The sequence below is a fragment of the Theobroma umbraticum genome, unplaced genomic scaffold, assembly GCF_002168275.2.
Source record: "Theobroma umbraticum cultivar Fairchild unplaced genomic scaffold, ASM216827v3 scaffold_147.0, whole genome shotgun sequence".
NCBI classification, from domain to species: domain Eukaryota; kingdom Viridiplantae; phylum Streptophyta; class Magnoliopsida; order Malvales; family Malvaceae; genus Theobroma; species Theobroma umbraticum.
This window is the reverse complement of record NW_018397259.1, coordinates 1,804,631-1,825,976: the sequence shown is the minus strand read 5'-3', so window position 1 is coordinate 1,825,976 and position 21,346 is coordinate 1,804,631. Positions and strand designations below refer to the sequence as shown.

The 21,346-nt window shown below is 34.5% G+C and overlaps 3 protein-coding genes across 6 annotated transcripts; 2 read left to right on the top strand and 1 right to left on the bottom strand.

Annotated features, from left to right (window-relative positions):
• The first annotated feature begins 1,643 nt into the window (after positions 1-1,643).
• On the top strand, positions 1,644-16,397 carry LOC110414724 (protein SEMI-ROLLED LEAF 2). Of its 3 annotated transcripts, none has more exons than XM_089783320.1 (20): positions 1,644-1,891; positions 2,237-2,561; positions 3,008-3,082; positions 4,206-4,321; positions 5,238-5,352; positions 5,490-5,618; positions 8,055-8,102; positions 9,112-9,302; positions 9,408-9,604; positions 9,769-10,061; positions 10,246-10,395; positions 10,503-10,931; positions 11,552-11,701; positions 13,030-13,105; positions 14,047-14,174; positions 14,505-14,705; positions 14,817-14,957; positions 15,034-15,159; positions 15,351-15,548; positions 15,770-16,397. In XM_089783320.1, exons 2-20 carry the CDS (start codon positions 2,415-2,417, stop codon positions 15,929-15,931), a joined length of 3,072 nt encoding a protein of 1,023 aa, XP_089639446.1. In that variant the 5' UTR covers positions 1,644-1,891; positions 2,237-2,414; the 3' UTR covers positions 15,932-16,397. The 3 variants fall into 3 exon arrangements, with proteins under 3 accessions (XP_089639446.1, XP_021281776.1, XP_021281777.1); XM_021426101.2 differs by having other exon boundaries at positions 15,031-15,159; XM_021426102.1 differs by lacking the exon at positions 1,644-1,891 and adding an exon at positions 3,421-3,662 and having other exon boundaries at positions 2,496-2,561; positions 15,031-15,159.
• Positions 16,398-16,894: 497 nt separating this feature from the next.
• Positions 16,895-17,642, bottom strand: LOC110414783 (uncharacterized protein At3g50808-like). The gene is made up of 3 exons (XM_021426188.1): positions 17,454-17,642; positions 17,124-17,354; positions 16,895-17,053 (listed from the first exon to the last, which is right to left on the bottom strand). The coding sequence occupies exons 1-3, from the start codon at positions 17,640-17,642 to the stop codon at positions 16,895-16,897; spliced, it is 579 nt and encodes a 192-aa protein (XP_021281863.1).
• Positions 17,643-17,876: 234 nt separating this feature from the next.
• On the top strand, positions 17,877-20,572 carry LOC110414725 (ozone-responsive stress-like protein (DUF1138)). Of its 2 annotated transcripts, XM_021426104.2 has the most exons (4): positions 17,924-18,035; positions 19,656-19,718; positions 19,995-20,095; positions 20,175-20,572. In XM_021426104.2, the coding sequence occupies exons 3-4, from the start codon at positions 20,002-20,004 to the stop codon at positions 20,321-20,323; spliced, it is 243 nt and encodes an 80-aa protein (XP_021281779.1). In that variant the 5' UTR covers positions 17,924-18,035; positions 19,656-19,718; positions 19,995-20,001; the 3' UTR covers positions 20,324-20,572. The 2 variants fall into 2 exon arrangements, with proteins under 2 accessions (XP_021281778.1, XP_021281779.1); XM_021426103.2 differs by lacking the exon at positions 19,656-19,718 and having other exon boundaries at positions 17,877-18,035.
• The last annotated feature ends 774 nt before the right edge of the window (positions 20,573-21,346 follow it).

Below are 21,346 nucleotides of genomic sequence, written 5' to 3'. Positions count from 1 at the left end.
TGAGAGAATATTATCACTTGCTAAGACAATCTTAAAATAGGATTCAACTTTCCATGGTAGTAGAAGACTTCATATGAAAGACTAATAGATCTACTTTTTCTTGTTATTTTGCTGGAAAAGAGAAATTTTGTAGGGTACATATATCCCAGCACAAATAGGTTGCATCAACCCCATGATAATTGTTGGAAATTATGTCTCTTGGTGGATGAATGCTTTTTAAAGCTTCAGAGTTCTTTTTCCCATGGGAGAACTGTATTACTAGCATAAGCATTACCCTTTTCTTTTCGGTTTGGTTTAAAATTGGAATGGCATTGGTATCATTTGATTGCTTTCGTGATTGTTATCTCGATTGCACCTTGAGTTTGCTTGAAGCAATTGAGATCAATCAACTCAAGACCCTTGGAATAGGGTTTTTGGTTTTATCTCTATCCAGGTCAGTCAATCAAACCCAATAATGGTTTTAAAAAAAGACAATTTAAAGAATAATTTGATTGAAATGATTGAAGCCTTCTTTGAAAGGAAAACATAGTGATGTTTACTTTAACCATTGTCTTTCAAAATGGGGAAAGGTTGAACCATAAAATACTAGTTTATCATTCATTGTTTGATCCAAGAAAAGCAAAATGTTTTATCTCTTAAATAATTGCTTGGCAAAAGGATAATATAAATCATTATTTTTCTATACTGTTTTAAACATACTACCTCCATTAGGATTAAATTATAAAAAAAAAAACAGAAATATGACATTTGAGTTTTTAATTTAATAGTAAATATATTAATTCTTTACTCAAAGAGTTTGAGTTTGATTAAAAAAAAAGGTTGAAAATAACTTTAGAATGTATCTATTATCCAAAATTACGGATAAAATAAAATAAAATAAAGAAGTAAATTGAATTAACTAATATAGCCTATCCTATGTTTAGTGTGGGCAAGGATTGATAAGAGTAAGATAAGATAATTTTTATCTTATATCATGATTAGTGCATACTAGATCGAGGGTAGGATAAGATAATTTTTTTCATTGATAAACAGTAAAGTAAAAGTATTTATCATCAAATCTCAAATTGTTAAAATAACCCTTTTTTAAAGAGAATTCAAATTGCAATTTAATCCTTCATTTTAACTGCACACCAATCCTATCCAGTATCCTATGCACCAAACTTACCTGCATAGTTTTTTTAGTGCATGGTTTTTAGTAAGAAATTTGAGATTATAAAATTAAAATTCATAGTAAATTGTTTAAAATAATTATAAATACGAATAGAAATTATGATAGTAATTAAATAAATTCTATATAAAAATGAATAAACAAATCAGCCAAAATGTGAAAAGAAAAAAATAAAACAAGTGACAGAATGAATATGAAAAAGACCAAAGAAGGGCCGGTAATCAACGGTCATCATGTGCCAAGAAGAAGACAGAAGAGCACGTTCGCGTAGAAAACCAAAGTTATTAGCGATAATTAATGGAATATTTCTTTTTGTTATAAAAATAAAAATGGAAGGTAAATTCTAATCTAACGGCTGAAAATTTCTCTAAAAAAATAAATATAAATGTTACAGTGATGTATACAGTACGATTTGTTGATAACATAAGGGTCCACGTAATGAAATCGTTGAATGTGTAGCAAATATTTAAGTACTTATTGGGAGGCGGCAGGCGCCGGACTGATATAGCACTTAGAAAAAAAGAAATATTTTTTTTATATATAAAGAGCAGATTATTAAATTACATTACATTACAGCTTTAGAATTTAATTTTAGCTTATATTTTTAGAAAGAGAGGGTGGTTGAATTTTGCGGTGTGGGGAATGCTGGAAACGCGGTAATTGTTTTGCATGGCTTAGACGGATTTCCAGCCTCTGCTCTGCTCTTTCTGGCATTGATCCGAGGTAACTTTGAAGTTTTTGGTTTTGATCAAAAACCCGATTTTTTTATCAGTATTTCCCATTCGTTTTATTAAAATTTTGCATTTGGTAGATACCCTTTTGTAAATTTTTACGTGCTCAATCCAATTTTGTTGGTTTTTATCACATTTTGATTCACCATTGAATTTTGTTGATACCCATTTGGTTTGTTGAAGTCTTAATCCAGATTTTGACAGCAGTCACTCATAGTTTGATCGAAGTTTATAAACCCAAATGTCGGATTGTTATTATCCACCTTATATTTCATAGTTTTTAGTTTTGTTTGATTAGGAGGTTAAAAAGTTGTGACACCAAGGTTGTTGTCTACAGGCTGGTGGTTGGATTTGAGAGGTATCCCGTTTGTTTTCAAGCTCTTCTTTCCCTTCTGGGCGTTGAAGTCCAAGTTTTTGATTGATTTAGGAGGGAAAGAAAGCAAAAATTTTCGAAGGATATTGAACATTATTTTAGCTATTATTTATAATTCCAATTCTGGACAAAAAAATTTAAAATGAGCTCAATCTCTGGAGTGATTTCGAGGCAAGTCTTGCCTGCATGCGGTAGCCTATGTTTCTTTTGCCCTGCAATGCGTGCAAGGTCCAGACAGCCTGTGAAAAGGTATAAGAAGCTGATTGCTGAAATATTTCCTCGTAATCAGGTTTGTGCTTTTCAATTTTCTTTCTTTTTTATTGGTAATTTTACATGTTCTCGTTGTTGTAATGTATGGCTCATCATATTTTTTTTTTGTTAACTGCTGTAGATCAACTTAAGACAAAGACGCAAAGTTAAGTTAGCTCATGCTTGTTTATGTGGTAGGGCTTGATTGTATTTTACCAGTTCCAGAACATTTGTGTAAGGGTTACTTTATAGTGCAAACTAGCAGGTGGACAAAGTTCAGTAACAGATCAATTAGAACTAATGCAATTCAAGCATTAAATACGATTTAGATATGCAAACATTAGTCATATGGCTTAAATATATTTATTTTAAGCATTCTCTAACTATATTGTGGATGGATTTGCAGCTTTAGCATTTTGTGTCTTTTAAAGATTTTTTCCTTCCACATTATTTATCAAATAATTTGAACTTTTTATCTTCTGATAGGAGGAAGGACCTAATGATCGCAAGGTAGGGAAACTATGTGACTATGCTTCAAAAAATGCTTTACGCATTCCGAAGGTACAATATATTTGCAAGGTTCAAGATAATGATTTTGATGTGATTAATGATATTTTTGAAATCTTACTGTGTCATACTTGTGCATGCATTTGTTGTTTGATTTGTTAGAATCTTAATGCTTATGGATAACATACATGTTGATAACTGGTTGTGACAAATGCCACTACTTTTTGCACCGGTTTTATGAATTTCATAAAATTTTTCATAACATTCATTGAGAACATAGAGTTCAAATAAATTATGATGAGTATGAGAAGAACTCACAGCAAAAATTAGAAGTTTTTGACAAACAATTTTCAGGTTATAATTTGGTTTTATGGCCAACTAACAACCTGTAGGGGAAGCTTCTACTCTTGCAGCAGATGGTCTTCACTGCTCAATGGAAAGACATGCTGCAAATGGAACATGTTTGTGAAGTCATATAGGGAAACTCAGAAACCTTCAAAAGTTAAAAGCATAGACGTGTCAAGCTTTGTATTTCGGAAAAGCTAGAGCTTAACTCTTTGTTTTGAATAAAGGAACCTGAGTTCAGATGAATCTTTGAAAACAATTTGACAGCCTGGCATGATCAGATTAAAAAGTAAGCAATTATTTTGGAAAGAGATTTTTGATAGGCTGCATCGAAAGATATATTGGTGATTAAACTGAGCCAAAGTGTCAACTGAAACACAGTGACACCATGTTACGTACTGAATGTCAACTGGAAAATCATTTTATGAACAGTCAAGATTTAACAGTAGTATAGTGTTTGGTCATATGCATCAGCATTATATTTATACATGCCTATCAGTTATATGGTCTGATCCAAATTAGTTGTATATAAACTATTTGATGCTTCCATTATATTGATAAAATCCTCACAACTATCCTCTCTGCCATTGCATCTAAGTATTTTTCTGTCATGGTGTGTGCTGAAAAAATACCTATTAAACTATCTTGAAAATTAAATATTCTAATGGTGTAAGAGAGGATTTAGTTAGCATTTTGTGTTACATTTTTTCTGGGCACGCTCATCTCTATTGATTGGAATGAAGATTTTTTTTTTCCTGCAATATGCACGTATTGTGTGTAGTTATTTATGTTCATCATTCTTATCACGGGTTCTTGAAAATTTTGTGACCAGATCAGTAATTCCCTTGAGCAAAGGTGTTACAAGGAATTGAGAAACGAGAATTTTCAATCTGTGAAAATTGTGATGTGTATTTACAGGAAATTACTGGTCTCTTGTAAGGAGCAAATGTGAGTTATTCGGTTGCAAAATTTATGGGTTTGTATCTCACTGTATTATGGATCAAGTGAATACTGTTGCATCATGAGATCTTTTCCTTTTTTTCATTTGTCTTTTCCCTCCCTTTCTAAGTGATTTTGTTATTCTATCTTTTTTTAATGACCTTTAAAAAGAAACAAAGAAACTTTATTCTCCAAATTCTAATAAATTGTTTTGTAGTGCTTTGCTTAGATTAGAGAGCAAGTTTATTTCAACAAGGAAAATACTCCTGATTCAACAATGAAAACACCCCCTGTCATTAACTTAAGTTCTAAACAAAATTAGGTTGGATGATATTAATTAAACTCATAACAATATGCTTAAAGAACTAATGATATGAAAAATGACCATACTTATTTTGTCTGCAAGTTACAGAACAACCTTTGTAGAACTTAATTATGGAGTTAAATTAGGAGATGGGGGAATGGATCATTATGATTAACAAGTTCAATTAGCTGACTAGATATTGTAGCTAATTGCAAGTTTCATGGCAATGTGAGACATTTTTCTATCATATGGTCTATAGAAATGATACTTTTGTTGACTGAAACTTATTATACCGTTATGGAGTTTTCCCTGGAATTCTTGAGCTTGGGTCATGGAATTTATTGATATTAAGTGTTCGTGTTATTTATATTAGTAAAGATGTAAGTGTTATGTCTCTTGATCACTTTCGATTGCTCAAAAAAGAGTCAGCATTTGGATAATGCCCTAAAGCTTGAGTGCTCATATCAGTCATGTTCAACCTTTTACCAAAAGATAGAAACATCAGATTGTAATTTCAAGGGTAAAATCTCAAGTTCATGTGATGAAATTGATTTTAATTTGCTTTCTACTTGTAGTTTTTCCCTGAACTCACTTGATTTCTGATTATCAATAATTTTATAGGACTCTATTTGCTAGTAGCTTACTGAGCATTATACAGACTCTGCTGGATCAAACACGGCAGGATGAAATGCGAATTATAGGATGTCAGACTCTTTTTGACTTTGTAAATAATCAGGTTGGTGCTTTAGGCATTACTTGTACGCTTCTTTTGCTATGAAAAATGGATTTTTAATTTCTAATAATTTATTTTTAAAAGTTAGTGCACAATGACAGGAAACTTCAATCTCATTTTATCTTTACCAAAATTTGCAGAAGGATGGTACTTTCATGTTTAACTTAGAAGGCTTTATTCCAAAACTCTGTCAGTTAGCTCAAGAAATTGGAGAAGGTGAAAGGGAAAGAAAACTATGTTCAGCCGGGCTGCAAGCACTTTCTTCAATGGTATTTATTCATATGGCTGCTCTTCTTTTGAAATGCATGATTATGTCAACTTTTAGTTGGGTTTTTGTGAAATAGATGATAAAAGATTACCTTAAATCGTATAACTTGTACTAAAAATTGTATGGGCTCGGGCAAAGCTATATATATATATATATATAATACAGACTATAAATGAGATTTGGTGGAGTAATGCTGAAATATGGCATATTTTTTTTTTGGCAATTTATTTGGTATGAATCTGGGCATTCCTGTGAGGCTAACTTCTTAGAATGATGGAAGTACACTCCCTTCACAAGTAATCAAGATTTAGTGTTAGTGCAATCTTTCCTATTACAGACTGAACTCTTGATAGTTTGGATCTAGGTTGTTTCAGTGAGGCTAACTTCTTAGAGTGATGGAAGGACTTCCTTCACAGTAAGCAAGATTTTGTTATAACATTCTTTTGTGTTACTTATTGGAACTCTTAATAGTAGTTAATTGAAGTAGACAACACAATTGATATTGTTTATTTATTTGTTTTATTCTTTTTCTTGGGGGGGGAGGGGCCTTATTCTTTTTCCAGTTCCAGTGGAGTAAAAATGTAGGAAGAGAGAGTATGGAGTAAAAACTTCAATAGTCTTGGATACCTGCCAGGTGATCTAGCCTTTACCATGGTCATTGCATATTGGGCCAAGCTCATTTGTGGAATGTCAAATGGGCAGTATGCCCAAGCTTACTTATGAGATCAAGTCTCATTACTAGTTCAAGCTCGTTTTGAGTACTGAGCTTGAGGTCACTTTTTAACTCATGATTGAAGTAATCAAATTACACTTAATTTTTCTCACATATAACAAAGTCAATGAATGTTTAAATCTTTATTTCTAAAATGATTCATAAATTTTAATAGGTAGATATAAGGATTCAGTATATGCCAAAATATCCCAAGTGAATGCATTCTTATAATAACATCCTGAATGAAGAAAATCAAAAAAGAAAAATGTTAAACATCCCAAATTAAAAACTAATCCCAAACAAAAGCATTGGAATAATGACAGGTTGGACAATCATTAAAAATCAAGCTTGTGAAGGGGATAACAAATATAGAAATCCTCTTACATTATTTTAAATAGCACTTGTTATTTTAATCCCTGTAAACAAACTTATAAGTGACCTATAAACTAACTTCTGGTGAGCTTGGAAATGAGTTTGAAAATTAAATGAGCTGTTCACAACCTTATGCAAGCAAAGAACCCTTGTGCTCAGGCTTGTCATTTATTAAATGAATTTAGAAATCAAGCTCAAATCCATGTATTTAGCTTAATAAAACTGGTTAAACGTGCTAAAATCAAGCTAGGTTTTAACCAGTTCACGTGCAGATCTGTTTCCATGTAACCTTAGACAATAAATTTGTTTTGGCACATATGATGATTCCAAACTGAAGATGGAAGGAGTTTAACCAGTTGACCTTGAGGGATAACAATTATTAGGCCAAGTTTGGGTTCTTTACAGCCTTAGGCTAAATAAGTGGTATAAAAATGGCAGAAGTAAGATCAGAAGTGATATTCTGTCATTCCCGAATTTAATCTTCTTCTGATGTGTTTTTGTCATGATTCTTTTTAATCCAATACCATATGCATGACAAGGCTCTTTTTACATTTTTTTTCCTATGTTTCCTTCCAAGAAAGAAAAAAAGGAAGAGAGAATAGGACAAAGTCTTGGGTGGCTATTTTTGGCTATTCAAAATGCAAGTTTTTATTATTTCAATCTTGGGTTGTTTGGCCACTAGAATTATGGTAACCGTGTGTCAAGATTTTCATAATAGCATAAAATACTTTAAGAGGAAATGGTTTTAGTAAATGCTATAAAATAATTTCTCCATTGTCCCTCTATAAAAATGGTTTTCCCTTATGCTTGATGTAAGTTCAGAACACTAATTTGTTTTCTCTAATTACCATAAAGCTCTTCTTTGGAACTAATATTGTTAATCTATCATACAATTATAGGGCAAAATTATTATTATAACTTCACCATGGTTACTCTATTTTCTGCTTTTGGTTATCAGCAAGACATTACAGATTCGGTACTTTTTGACATGTTGAATGGTAATATTTGAAATTGACAAAACAAACTGATCTTATAATGTATGCCATGTATAAGTCACTGAGTTGATTGCTCTCCACGAGTCATTATATATCTCTAAGCTTTTAATTTCACAATAAGTTTTAATGCATCATGTATCATTATGGGGTCCATTAAACATCTGTCTATCCATTTATTTTGATTGAATGACTTCAAGGTTCACCTCAATGCATCTTTCTCACAAGAATCAAGGCTATAATGTTTTCCGTTTCACAATTATTTCTTTCCTCCATACAGTTGACATTTTCTCGATGTCTGAATTGTCTATATAAGTATCCTAACTCATGTTCAATTATCCTTTTTTTTTTTTTTGTGCAGATTTGGTTTATGGGTGAACACTCTCACATTTCAGTGGAATTTGATAATGTAAGCAGATTCCTTCTTGTTTGAATATCTGCTAGTTTATTGCTCCGTTTTCCATTTATTTATTTTCTTCATTGCCCATATTTGCATGCTTTCTGTAATAGTGATAGATTTCATTCATAAAATCTCGATTGAAGTGATTCACGATTTTCTGAACTGGTCAAAGCAGCTACCTTAAAAGTATCTTTTATTGTTCTTTTATATACCAAGTCTTATGTGTAAATCAAAATTCTGGCTATTTCCACTTTTGTTTCCATAGTATTTTCATTGGTGGTGAATATGGTGTACCAATATTTTGGTAAATACCATTTTCATTTTAAAAAGAATTTTAAATCTCTAAATCTATATATTTGTATAGAATTTCTTACACAAGGATAATATGTTACTGGTAATAGTTGAATGGAGATCAAGACTACATTGTGATCACTGTAGATCCAACATTGGGTTAATGCCTCTATTCTAGTGTTGTACTGGAATTAAATATACGCAAGAAAGATACTGATGGATGCTGTTTTCTCCAGTACAGTCTGCTGTGTTAGTGCCTTTAAATTTATTTGAGGCTATGAGTATAAGTGTCTTGTGCTACTTTGCTTTGGTCTGGCCTCTGATCAATTACTTTGAGCACTTGGGTCTGTCTATTCCAGTAACCTGTGGTTTCTATATCGCAGTGAAATAAACTCATATGTATCCTATCCAAAAGATTACTCCAGTTGTGGCAAGACTGCTAAACCTTGCTTTCATTGTTCTTTTCAACTCCTCAAAATTTAGTTAAATTTGGCTGATATTTCCTTAAATTTGTTAGCATTTATTCCCCAGAATTTTTTGGTCACATTTAGTGGAGTTGATTGCTTTCTTTCTTTAACTCTCTTCTTTTTTCGTGTTTCATTAATAACATTTTACTTTGAGCTGTATTGGTTAAGTTTCTACAATTTAATTGATCAGTTCTCTGAATTTTGGGAATGTTGTTTCATATCATTTTGGATTGAGGGCATTTTTCTACAATCAAAAACAGATTGTTTCAGTAGTCTTGGAAAGTTATGGAGGCCCAAGGAAAAATTTAGAGAACCCTAATGGTGCCCAAAGTCGGTGGGTGCAAGAAGTGCTAAAAAATGAGGGTCATGTCTCTCCATCGCCAGATGTCCTCATAAGGGTTCCTTCTTGGGGGGCAATTGTGAACGACAAAGGAGAACTAAATGTCACAGCGTAATCTCGTGACTCAGGATCCTTTGGATGCAATTTTGCATTTTACTTATTTATTTATTTTAAACATTTAACTTGCAATAAGTTTCTTTATTTTTCTTCTGACAGGGAAGATGCCCAGAATCCCTGCTTCTGGTCCAGGGTTTGCTTACATAGCATGGCAAAGCTAGCAAAGGAAGCTGCAACAACACGGCGTGTTCTTGAGTCTTTGTTCCGTTACTTCGATAGCGAAAACTTATGGTCCCTTCAAAATGGTCTTGCCTTTTCGGTCTTAAAGGATATGCAGCTTTTAGTAGACAGTTCTGGTAGTCATTCATTTTTCAACACTCAACCTGTCTGAGCTTTTTTTCTGTTTTCTGATTTTATATTTTATTTTTTCTCAAATCATCTGTTTTCTGATTAATGTGCTTTTCCTAAAAATTTGAATTGTAAAGAGAGACTAATACTATTTGTTTTCCCATGTTTGCAGGGCAGAATACTCATTTTTTGCTGTCTGTATTAGTTAAGCATCTTGACCACAAAAATATCCTCAAACAACCTGACATGCAGCTTCAAATTATAGAGGTTACAACCTCTCTTGCTGAACTTTCAAAAGCTGAGCCTTCTGTAGCAATACTTGGTGCAGTTAGTGATGTTATGAGGCATTTACGGAAGAGCATACATTGCTCTCTTGATGATGCAACTATGGGAGCTGACATTATAAATTGGAACAGGAACTTTAAAGAAGCAGTCGATAATTGCCTTGTACAGTTAGTGCATAAGGTGGCACCCTTCTCTTGTTCTTGAGAAAATGTTATTAGAACTTGGTTTAGAAAAACATGTTCCAATCCTTTACATTTTTATTTTGAGTTTCTCTCCAGATCAAATAATCCAATGACTTTGCATTTTAATCCTGTATTTTTCTTTTTCTTGGATATTTCAAAATTGAGCTAGCTATTGTGAACAGGTTGGAGATGCAGGCCCGATTCTTGATGCTATGGCTGTGATGTTGGAGAACATCTCAAATATTACAGTTATAGCTAGAACTACGATCTGTGTTGTCTATCGTACTGCTCAAATTGTAGCATCAATTCCAAATCCATCCTATCTAAACAAGGTTGTAATCATAATTATTAATTATTTTTTGTTCACGAACAGTTCATAGTGTTGTCTGCAGTAATATTTTATTTACCTTTGTTATTTGGTGTTTTTTTGTTCCCATAGGCATTTCCTGAGGCTTTATTCCATCAATTACTCCCAGCTATGGTCCACCCTGACCATGAAACACGAATTGGAGCTCACCGTATCTTTTCTGTTGTTCTTGTGCCGTCTTCAGTTTGCCCTCAACCATCCTCTGTTTCTCCTGTAACAATCAAAGGCTCTGGTATTCCAAGAACACTTTCGAGAACTGTCTCTGTCTTTTCTTCTTCAGCTGCCCTTTTTGAGAAGCTAAGGAAGGAGAAATCCTTCGCTAGGGAGAATGCTTGTCCAGAGAACAAACGAAACATTGCTAGTGAGGTGGAACTAAAAAACAGTAATAATGGGATTCTGAATAGATTGAAATCATCTTATAGTCGAGCATACAGTTCAAGAAGTCCACCTATACCTTTGCCAACAGATGGAAATCCTCTAAGCAATTCAAATAAGCAACCTGTGAGTGTTTGGCGATCTCCTATCTTTCTAAGTTTTCTTAGTTACACTATCTTGGTTATGTCTGTCTTTATGGGCCCATTCTGTTTAATCTGGGTTTGGTCCTTGCACAAAATCTGGCTTGGCAAGCCCAGGCTTGATTTTTGCAGTTATTTTTATTTTTATTTGGACCTGATCCTGGTCCATAGCCTCTGGCTCTACCATCATGATAATGAACAAATTAATAAAAAAAACGTTACGTCTATTGAAAAATGGGCTTTCAATCTAGGGTAGCTGAGGAATTACAGGGAAACCTTGGGTGATAAACTAGTTGGACTCTATGGAAGTAGAGAGAGAAAAGTAGCCTTAATTTGATATAGTAACTGCTTCATATCGTAACTTTAGGAATGACTGCATCTTCTGAAGTTGTATTATAGATGGGCATAAACTTTGATTAGGAGAGGCACTAGCTTTATAGCAGATATTATAAGGAGGTGCAAGAGCTGACTTGGGCTGCAGTACTTGCTCTTTATCTATATGCTTAAAGCCCCTTGCCAAATGAGTGGTTCAGATGATTAACCCTTTGAGATTGGTTTCATTTGTGTTCTATTTTTGTATGACTATTTCTATTCATGAAACCTCAGGAGGCCAATTCCCTACGGCTCAGTAGCACCCAGATTAGTCTCTTGCTTTCATCAATTTGGGCACAGTCTATCTCTCCTGAAAATACACCACAAAACTATGAAGCGATTGCTCACACATACAGCCTTGTGTTGCTCTTCTCTCGAGCTAAGGTAATTGCTCAATTGATGTTACCTGAATGGCATTTCTTCTACATGAGTTAGTGATTTTGAGGACAGGTTTTTTTAACTTGGATCTTGGTTCTCTTGTGATGGATATCTATGCTTATAGTTAATTTACATTATATATTTGGTAGTCCATTTCATTTGTCTGTCATCAAGGGCTAGTTCTTTTCTACTAGGACGCACTTTGTATCCCAACTTTTCAGGAACAAGTCTGATTAATCAAGTTTATGCTGCATAATTAGCTTCAAAACAAGGGGTAGTTCTATCATTCCTCTCATGCTCATCAAGCAATAATGCTTATATTATGTTTTATGGAATTAATTGCAATAAACTCTGCTGATATTTGGGAGATTTTCCCTACAGCTCACCTAGGGAGGAGGATTTAGCCCCTCAAGGTAGGCTGGGTATGGCCTGGGAGTTATTTAGTCTCACTAGATGATTTTGATTGTATTTCGGGACCATCAGGAAATCTGTAAGTAATGAAGTTAAGGAAAAAGTATGAGTAGTTTTCATTTTGTTTTGATATGTTTGTGCTACAGGTTTAAGTTAACCAGTTAAGCTTGTCATTTTAGGGTGTAGGAACAAAAAAATATGGATAGTAGACTTTATTTTATTGATGACATCTTTATCTTGTGGGCCTTTAAAGTTTGCCTTCTGTTGATCCTGTTAAACATCCAACCTAAAACCAATCAGCAACAGGTGGAGGCACCCAACTACTGCAAATTCAAGACTTAACTTTTGAAGTATAGCACCACATACCACTGCCCTCACATGTAAGCCCAATACTAACAGCCAAAACAAATGGGCCTAGCTTGTGGACAAACACATAAGGGGTGGCAAATAACAATAATGACAAATATATAACAAACTTAGGATCTGATATTATGTTGAGCGTCCAACCTAACACCATGTAGCCATAGATGGAGAGGCCCAACTTGAATATAAAGCCGTGGGAAATTTTGGACTTAATAAATGTTGGATAAGACCATCTAATCTCTACCTCTTTTTTACAGCTAGGGTATCTGGTTCATCTTCTTTTGTGGCTATTTACCTTTTCATAAGCCATTATGCTACCTAGAGTATATGTCATGTTTGAACCTAAGATCTTCAACTTTGCAAGTGATACATTTGTAAGTCATGGGGGGAACTTATTAGATTTAAGTTGTATCTTATTTGAAATGTATTTTTATAGTTGATCGTCTAAGTTGCTTATTGGCAAAAAACCTTCTTTGGGTAATTGTGTCAATAATCATCTAACTTCTAATCCTGCTATTTCTGGGGTTTAATTTCTGTATTTTTATTGTTATGTAATGCAGAATTCTGGTAATGAGGCTCTTGTTCGTAGTTTCCAGCTAGCTTTTTCATTGCGAAGCATCTCTCTCAATGAAGGAGGTGAGTACCCAAGGCTGTAGCTGTCTTTGCAATTCCATGGCTTTTAATAATGTCTGCTTGCCCCCGCCTTTCTCTTTTATCAACTCCCCCCGTCCCCCCTGCAACAAAAATTAAAATGAAATAAATTAAGAAAAACTAATACTTTTAAGAAAATAGAACTAGAGGATTGGCATGTCTTTCATGGAAATGACAAAATCATTGTTTGTTCAATCTGTGACTATTGTAAAGCTTAGTCACATATGTTTAGTGTATACATGATGACACCAAGGTTTCTCTCCTTGAGAAGGAAAAAAGAAAGGATAATTCTGACATATTGGAATTGTGAAAAGCTTTCTTAAGGACATTAAATACTGAACCCAGTAGAAAATGCAGTGGATTTGTTCTTTTAAATCTTACTTTTAGATGAACTCACTTTTAAATGCTGCATTTTAACCCAACTGCCAGCTTGCCACATATGCAACCCATAGTCAATCTTCGGCATGTTATCATTGGGATGACAGATCCTAAATTTTGATTCAAATTGAGAAATGGCCCAAATTTTGACTGTTTGCGTTACCTGATTGCACATTAACAAGTTCAAATGTAAAAACATGAAATAAGTTGGCTGATAATCTGTCGTAGTAAAATTATCTTCCAAATGCATCTTCAGAACCTCTTATAATTTTTTTCATGAATGCTGCATGTGATATAGTGAGAGTGGTTCAGGAAGATGACTTAGTTCATTTATGATTAGATTTAGCGCACAAGTCTTAAGAATAAGTGATACACCTGAGTAGCTTTTTTATTTTTCTTTTTTTCCCTTTGCTTTGTTACTTACATAGAAGGGAAGAAACAAGTTTTTTCTATTTTTCTAAAGAATTAAAGTAGGAAGGAAAGCAACTAATTTACATTCTGTTACTGTGGTATCATCTCTTTAAGCCATATTTCCACTAATGCTGTAGGGCCACTTCCACCATCACGTCGTAGATCTCTTTTCACCTTGGCAACTTCGATGATCCTCTTCTCATCCAAAGCATTCAGTATTGTTCCTATTGTCTATTGTGCCAAGGTTGCTCTTACAGAAAGAATGGTATGGAACTTATCAATCATGAAATCATCTCACTACTTGCTTTTCCTTGCTAGTTTTTTCTGAAATATGTCTTGAAGTTTCTATGTTTCTATACTAAGCATTTTCATCATTTTTTTTTCCGAGTTTGTATGGTACAAAGGAGCAAAGTAATTAATATCATGTAGATGTAAAGTAATGTCCTAATTTTCTTTTCTTCTACCTGCCTTCCATATTTTTTTTTATGGTGCTTGCCAAGGCAAAGAACCGGTAGTTCTGGGTTTTTTCATTTGTTAAATAAACATCTCAAAACCAGATATCTTGTTTTCATTGGCATCATTCTATGATTAATAGGTTGATCCATTTATGCGCTTGGTGGAAGATCGCAAGTTGGAGGCAGTTAACGCTGGTTCTGACCAGCCAACAAATGTTTATGGGTCTAAAGAAGATGATAATTTGGCTTTAAAGACTCTCTCGCAAATACAGATCACCCCAGAGCAACGTAGGGAAACCCTTGCTTCTGAGATCCTGAAAAGCTTGGGAAATTTGTCAGAAGTAAAGCTTTTTATGCCAAATGTTTGAGAATTTTGGACTTCAATTCATCATCAAAGAACTAGTATTTTCTATTTTAATTTCCCTATACTAATATCTGGTAACTCTATGCAGCCTGAATTGTCCACTACACGGGCCCAGCTGCTAAATGAATTCTTGCCGGATGATGTGTGTCCACTGGGGGTCCAGTTGCCTATGGATGCACCACATAAAGTATATCAAGTTGAAGTGGGAGATAATAAATCTATTAAGGAGGTAAATCTCCTGGCAATACCTTCCAAATTTTATCTATCAATGCTGGAAACTCATGCGATTTCATTTTGTTCAGCAGGGAGCTCCAATTTTCTCAACAGATAATTATGCTTTTCCAGAACCATTTGAAGGTCAAACCAAGGATAATTCAGAGTTGCCTGTGGAAATTCCAAATCTTTTGGATGTCAATCAACTTCTAGAATCAGTATGTCAGCTGTGTCATTCTTTTTTACTCTGTCTGAAACCACAAGGGACACCTTTTACATCGCCTATTAAAGAAATTTTATTTGGAGAACTGTCTCATATTTCATAACATTAGTACCATGAGGCTAAATGGTGATAGCCATAATTTATTTTGTGAGATGGAACACATAATTGTTTGCTTTATTTGCATAGGTGTTGGAAACAGCACATCAATTTGGAAGAAGTTCCATCTCCACCGGACCTGACATGTCTTACAGGGAAATGGCCCATCATTGCGAGGCACTCCTAACAGGGAAGCAGAAGAAGATGTCTGATTTGATGAGTGCCCAACTGAGACAAGAAAGCTTGATTAGCTTATCTTTTCAACATCCTGATAATGAGACAAAGCAGGTAGCCTCCAATTCCTGTGTCAATAGGGATTCACAAGGTCCTTGATTTAAGGGAATTTACGCATGCTACAATTATCATGCTTGTTTTTATGCACCATGAACATGCTTCTTGGCTTCCAAATTCTGTTTTGTTGTATGCAAGAACTATCTGAGTTTTGAGGCTCTAAGCAGGCCAAAGGCTTGACTAAGCATCTAATGTTCACAACCTAACTTAAAATGCAGGCTGGTCCTGTCCTTGAGCAAAGTGGTAGTCCCAATCCATACAAACAATCAGTTTGCACTCTTCCAATGCTTTGTGCAACTGAGTACCAGAATCATCCCCAGTCCTTCAGGTTACCAGCCTCAAGTCCATATGATAACTTTCTAAAAGCTGCTGGTTGTTGATCCTGTAAAAGTATGGAGTCAGATTTTCAAAAACATCCAGCGATTGATCCAGCAGGACAAAAATATTCAACTCCTATTAAGCTAAGGCTGAAAATGTACAATGCTTTTGAACAGTTGATTTTAAAGCTCAAAGGTTTCTCAGCTGCAACAGATTACTATCTTTGCTTCTTAGTGTGTGGAGTAAGGCCTGCATTGTGATTTAGGTTGATTGAGTCTAACTATTCTACATTCAATTCATTCATTCTTTTCACTTTTCTTCCATTCTATTTGAAGTTTCCAGAAGATGCCAAGAGTTCCCATCTCTTCATATTATAAGTAATTTACTTGTTTCTTATTCTTCCATCATTTTTATGGACGTGTGTAAAATATAGGTCTGGATCTCATTCATTTTGGGATATGAGAACCCATCTAATGGTAGCAATGTTACTTTGGATTCTTCTTCATATGCCAAGGAAAAATTTCACTCCTTGTATTGCTTACTTGGACATTTTTGTTTGCCCACCATCATAATTATCGTTTATGTTCAAGTGACTTGTTAGTAGATGGAATGCACTCTTGAATTTCATCTTTTATTAGGGATCAAGGGTGACTACTAATTACCATTGAGATGTGATTTGTGAGTTATGCTTAGATAGTTCAATTGATCAAATAATTTTTATTTCAATTATGAAACCATAAAAGAAAATGAAGGTGAAAGTTGGAATTTGGTTCTCACCATCTCAATGCTGCTAGTATAGTTTTTCCACAGTTATAACAATGTTGAAATTACAATTAAAAGTCATCATCGCGTGATTTAATATGTCAACTTAAAAAAAATTAGAATAAAAAGATTAAAACTATAGAATTGTGATCATAGAAAAATCAAATTTAAATCTTGATTCAATATGAATATGTTCTTGTCATGAAAATTTAGTATACTTTCACACCAGAATCTAAAAAAAAAAAAAAATTGAATACAAAAATCTAAAAGAAGGGAGACCTTTGAGGAATCCCTTTTCTTTTTCTTTTCCTGAAAGAATTAGGTTCGGCTTGAGCCAGAGGTTGACAAGTTGGGCGAGTAGTCGAAGTTGCATGAACCTCTTCATTGCTTGTTTCCTCCTCTACAGCCATCTCCCCGTTTACCTACAAACAAGAGATGTTACATAACTAGAAAAATCAATCAAAGCAAGAACAAAACAAAAAGGGTTCTCACTTTGCATTCAATTGAGCAAAACTTTGATGTGGAACATTGTAGTTCGTAGCCACAGGCTTCACACTTATCACCCTTTCGACCATGAGTGCGACTTTCATGCTCTTGCCTTCTTTTTCTATGGATGTATACAAGCTTAGAAGAATTGCAGACATAAGGTTGGATATCCGAAACATCCATTAAATCCTTTATGCCACGAATCTTAATCCCTGGCCTGCTTGAAGATTTGTACACCTACCAACACATACCCATCAACTCTCCTATGATCCACACTCTTTTATGTAATCGTCCAAGGATTAATTGAAACAAAACAAAACAAAACAAAACACTTACTTGGAGACTTCCATGGCCTTCATGTTTACGAGGGTTGGTGTTGCAATTTTCACAGAATGGTGATCCCATGCAATCCCTACAGTAAAAATTGCACTGCTTTGAGCTCTTACATTCACATGACCCGTAGAATTCAGTTTGCAACAATGGTTTTAGCCATGGCAAATCCCTTACTAGTGAATTTCCTCCCATGTTTTCTACGGATGGAGAGTCCTCTTTCATTAAATTTTTTTAATGTAATATATATACTTATGGGTATAAAGTAGGGTAAGACCCTCTCACTACTAAATCTAATTTAATTCTTATTTTTACAGCTTACAAATATAACCAACCTTGTTACTTGGCCAAAAAGGAAAAAAAAAATTTTCTAATTTTCTTCTCCTAATCTATAGCGTATTTATGCAAGCATCTTGAACCGTCGGATCAAAAGAAAAGACTGTGGCCGTTGGATCTCAAGGGCTGTTAAGAAAAAACCTCCGCTCACAAAGCAATTGCTCACGCGAATATTTTCCTCTTTCCTGGCAGCTCCGTTCGCATTCTTCCTCTCCGGCTTTCTACTTATTGACCCGAGACCCGGCAATCCAGGTAGGTTCGACCCGATCATCATACGGCTATGCAACCTTTTTGTTGTGTTTATTCTAGATTTATGGGTTTCGTTTCATAATTTTGATGCCGCTCCCTTTCGTTTTTTCTTTTTTGCTTCCTTTGATGGTTGATTTTAAGTTTGTTATTAAGAAGAATTGAAAAATGGTTGCTTTGTGTTTTTATTTGTTGGTTGGCCTAAAGTTTTTGCTTTCTATGATTTGGGTTTGCATGGATTTGATTCAGATTGGTTTGGAAAATACCAGAAGACTGATAGTTTTATGGGTCGAATTTGATTGTTATTGTATTCATGATTTCATTTTGGAGGATGCTTTTCATTTTTGTGAATTTCTTGTTTTGGTCTCCCTTAGGAGAAAAGGAAGCGGAAATGGGGCGATGTAGGAGTTTTCAAGGTTTTAATAAATGAGGAAACTGAGGAAATTGATTTTTTTCTTCTTCTGAAAAGAAAGGATAGTTAGGATTGATTGGATCACACAAGAGCAATAATTCTGGAATTTCTTTTGATAATAATTCTGTGTCTCAAAAGCAAAACACATAGACTTCTAAATATCCTAGTCTGGTAAGAACTAATGCTCCTAGTTCAATGTGGATTTCCATGAATGGTTGGACGTGAACTTACAACTATGTGAAAACTTGAAATAAGATTCTATTAAGATTTTGCAATTTGCAGCAGCAAAGGACAATTAATACCCAGGAAGCAGGAAATAAAATAAGACCCTGCATGACTCAAAAAGGACTAATAAATCTTTTACGTGCATCCCATCATTGGGCATCTGCATTTTTTGGTTTGGGTTTTAGAACTGAACACATTTAGAGGCTGCTGCAGGTGTGCTCCTCCATGGTGTAACTCAACTATCTTTCCAAATATATTGTGAAAAAAGAAATATTGCTGAAGTTAACAAGAATTGGATTAAGGGTTTGTAGTTTACTATATATCATAGAAACCTTTTGAATTTGAGTTCTTGGTTTCATAAGTTAGGCTTCTAGGGTAGTCGCAATAGCAGTCAGTTGTGGTATGCAGAGTCAGTAATGCACAAGATTATATGGTCAAATAATGTTGTGATATGTTATTTTAGTAGTTCATAAGTAAGGTGGTGCTATTTCTTGGGCTAGTTAAAAAAAGTTAAACTTGGTAAGTTATGTGCATAGAAACTTGGTTAAGCTTGTCAATCTTGAGCTACTTCTTATATTTCTAAATGTATTTAAATAAAGAGTTAATACTATAGTATTGGGAGCCTATAGATTCATTTTCTTAACCAATCCGGATGGTGACCGTTATAACGATAATCCAGATGAGAGGATTATCTTTTGCATTGTGTTAGAAGAGAGTAGTTACTGATGAAAAGTAAAAGGCAAAATAAAAAGGTGAGAAGGAGAGAGGGGTGAGTGTGTTGGGGGTTTGGGAGAGGGGGGGGGGGGGGGGGGGGTGTGGAAAGGTAACACTAAACAATCTACACTATTGTAGCATAAATAAAGTTCTGAAATCCTGAATAATGCTTTAAATTGCCAATAATTTGATGTATGTTGTTTTCAGGTTCTGTTTTGCACATTTGATGAGTCTTAAAATATGAATATGATGCATTATTTTTTGTCCTGTAACAGAACTGAACTGTAACCCTTGAGGCCTTTAGTACCATTCTGGGCCTGTAGTCCTGTGCATCTCAGGCCAGTAGCATTTCTACACTTTTATGATTTCGCTTGTATGGAGAAATACATTATGCCAAGAATATCAACCTTGTTTGATTATTTATATTATTATTAAGTTCTTTTTCTTTTTGAAAATAAGTTTTATTACGTACAACTCATAATGGTATATTGGTTCTCTGCTGCTTTGTCTGCCAATAATTGTTCTTTTGGACTGGTATTTTGAAATTCATTATTATCACGTGCAACTTTATCTCGTTTTTGTCTTGACCATTGCTTCTTGTCTTATTGTTGCAGCTTCGAAATGACAACAAAGTACATAATTCCTGCTGTGTTCGGATCGTTTGCCATTGCTTATGTATGTGATCAGCTTATTGCTGACAAGAAGATTTTTGGAGGTAAGTTGCTGTTATACTCATGAAGCTTTGTTATGGCTATTGCAGAGGTTTAATAATTGCCCTCTCCACTCCAACTTAGGAACTACACCTTCAACTGTCTCAAACAAGGAATGGTGGGAAGAAACTGACAAGAAATTTCAGGCATGGCCCCGCACTGCTGGTCCACCAGTGGTGATGAATCCTATCAGCCGCCAGAATTTCATTGTTAAGGCTGGTTCTGAATCTTGAAGACAGAACCTGAAGACCAAACTTTTGCTTGTGCTTTTGTCAACATTTCCAGTTTGATTGCTACTCCCTGTGAAGAAATTGTGGTGCCCGACTCTGGTTTTGCTTTGAAATTGTTCTTAGTTCAGAACATTGTTTTCTTGCCTTTTCTGTTTCAAACTAGATCTGGCCAGAGTATCACTTGAGGATTATGCTAATCTTATTAGATCTGAATAAATTTCTGTGAAGCGATAACCAAATTTTTTTTCTGCATCTTCAAGGATTCATTTCTTCCCTGGTATCCATCCACCTATGCTTATGTTGGACAGGTTCATTTGGAGCTTTTTCTCATTTTGTACGATGAGCAGCATGTCATAATCAATTGCCTGGAATCTTCTTTTTATCTGGAATATGTTTGTGCGGCTTTGGTTTCTAGGGGCTGAGGCTGCTTGGCCATGTCATTAGTTAAATTTAAAGTCATTGAACCCCATTGATCCTAAACCATCCTTGATGCAGTCAACGAATAAATGTTCTGGGTTGTCTGGGACAGCCTTGTTCTATCTCCGCAAAGTGCAGAACATCTGTGAATTAATGATTGGTATCTTTAAAGCCAAACCGGGGTCACCTGAACCGTGGCTGTCTTTATGTTTCTAGTTTTTCATTTCCAGGTACATGGAGAATTGATTATTGCTTGATGAGATTAACCTATATTTGGTTGAAGCGAAATAAAAGTATATTTTCCAAAAAAAAAAAATAGTGAAGAGGGCGGGGCAAGGAAATGGAACGGGGAAATCTATTTTAGTATATTAGTTTAAGAGATAAGTAGGTTTCATTTATGATCATTGTTCTATTTTAGGTGATCCAATTTCGATTTTTTGGTTGCATAATTGTGTTAGTAATTAAGAAAAAGTTCTCATGAAATGTCAAAATAATATTCACGGAACATGTAATTTGATCTAAAATGTAAATGTAACGTCAATTTTAATGGAAAAATTTGATTAAAGGATCGAAATGACACTAATTTGAGAAGTTAGGGATCCAATTGAA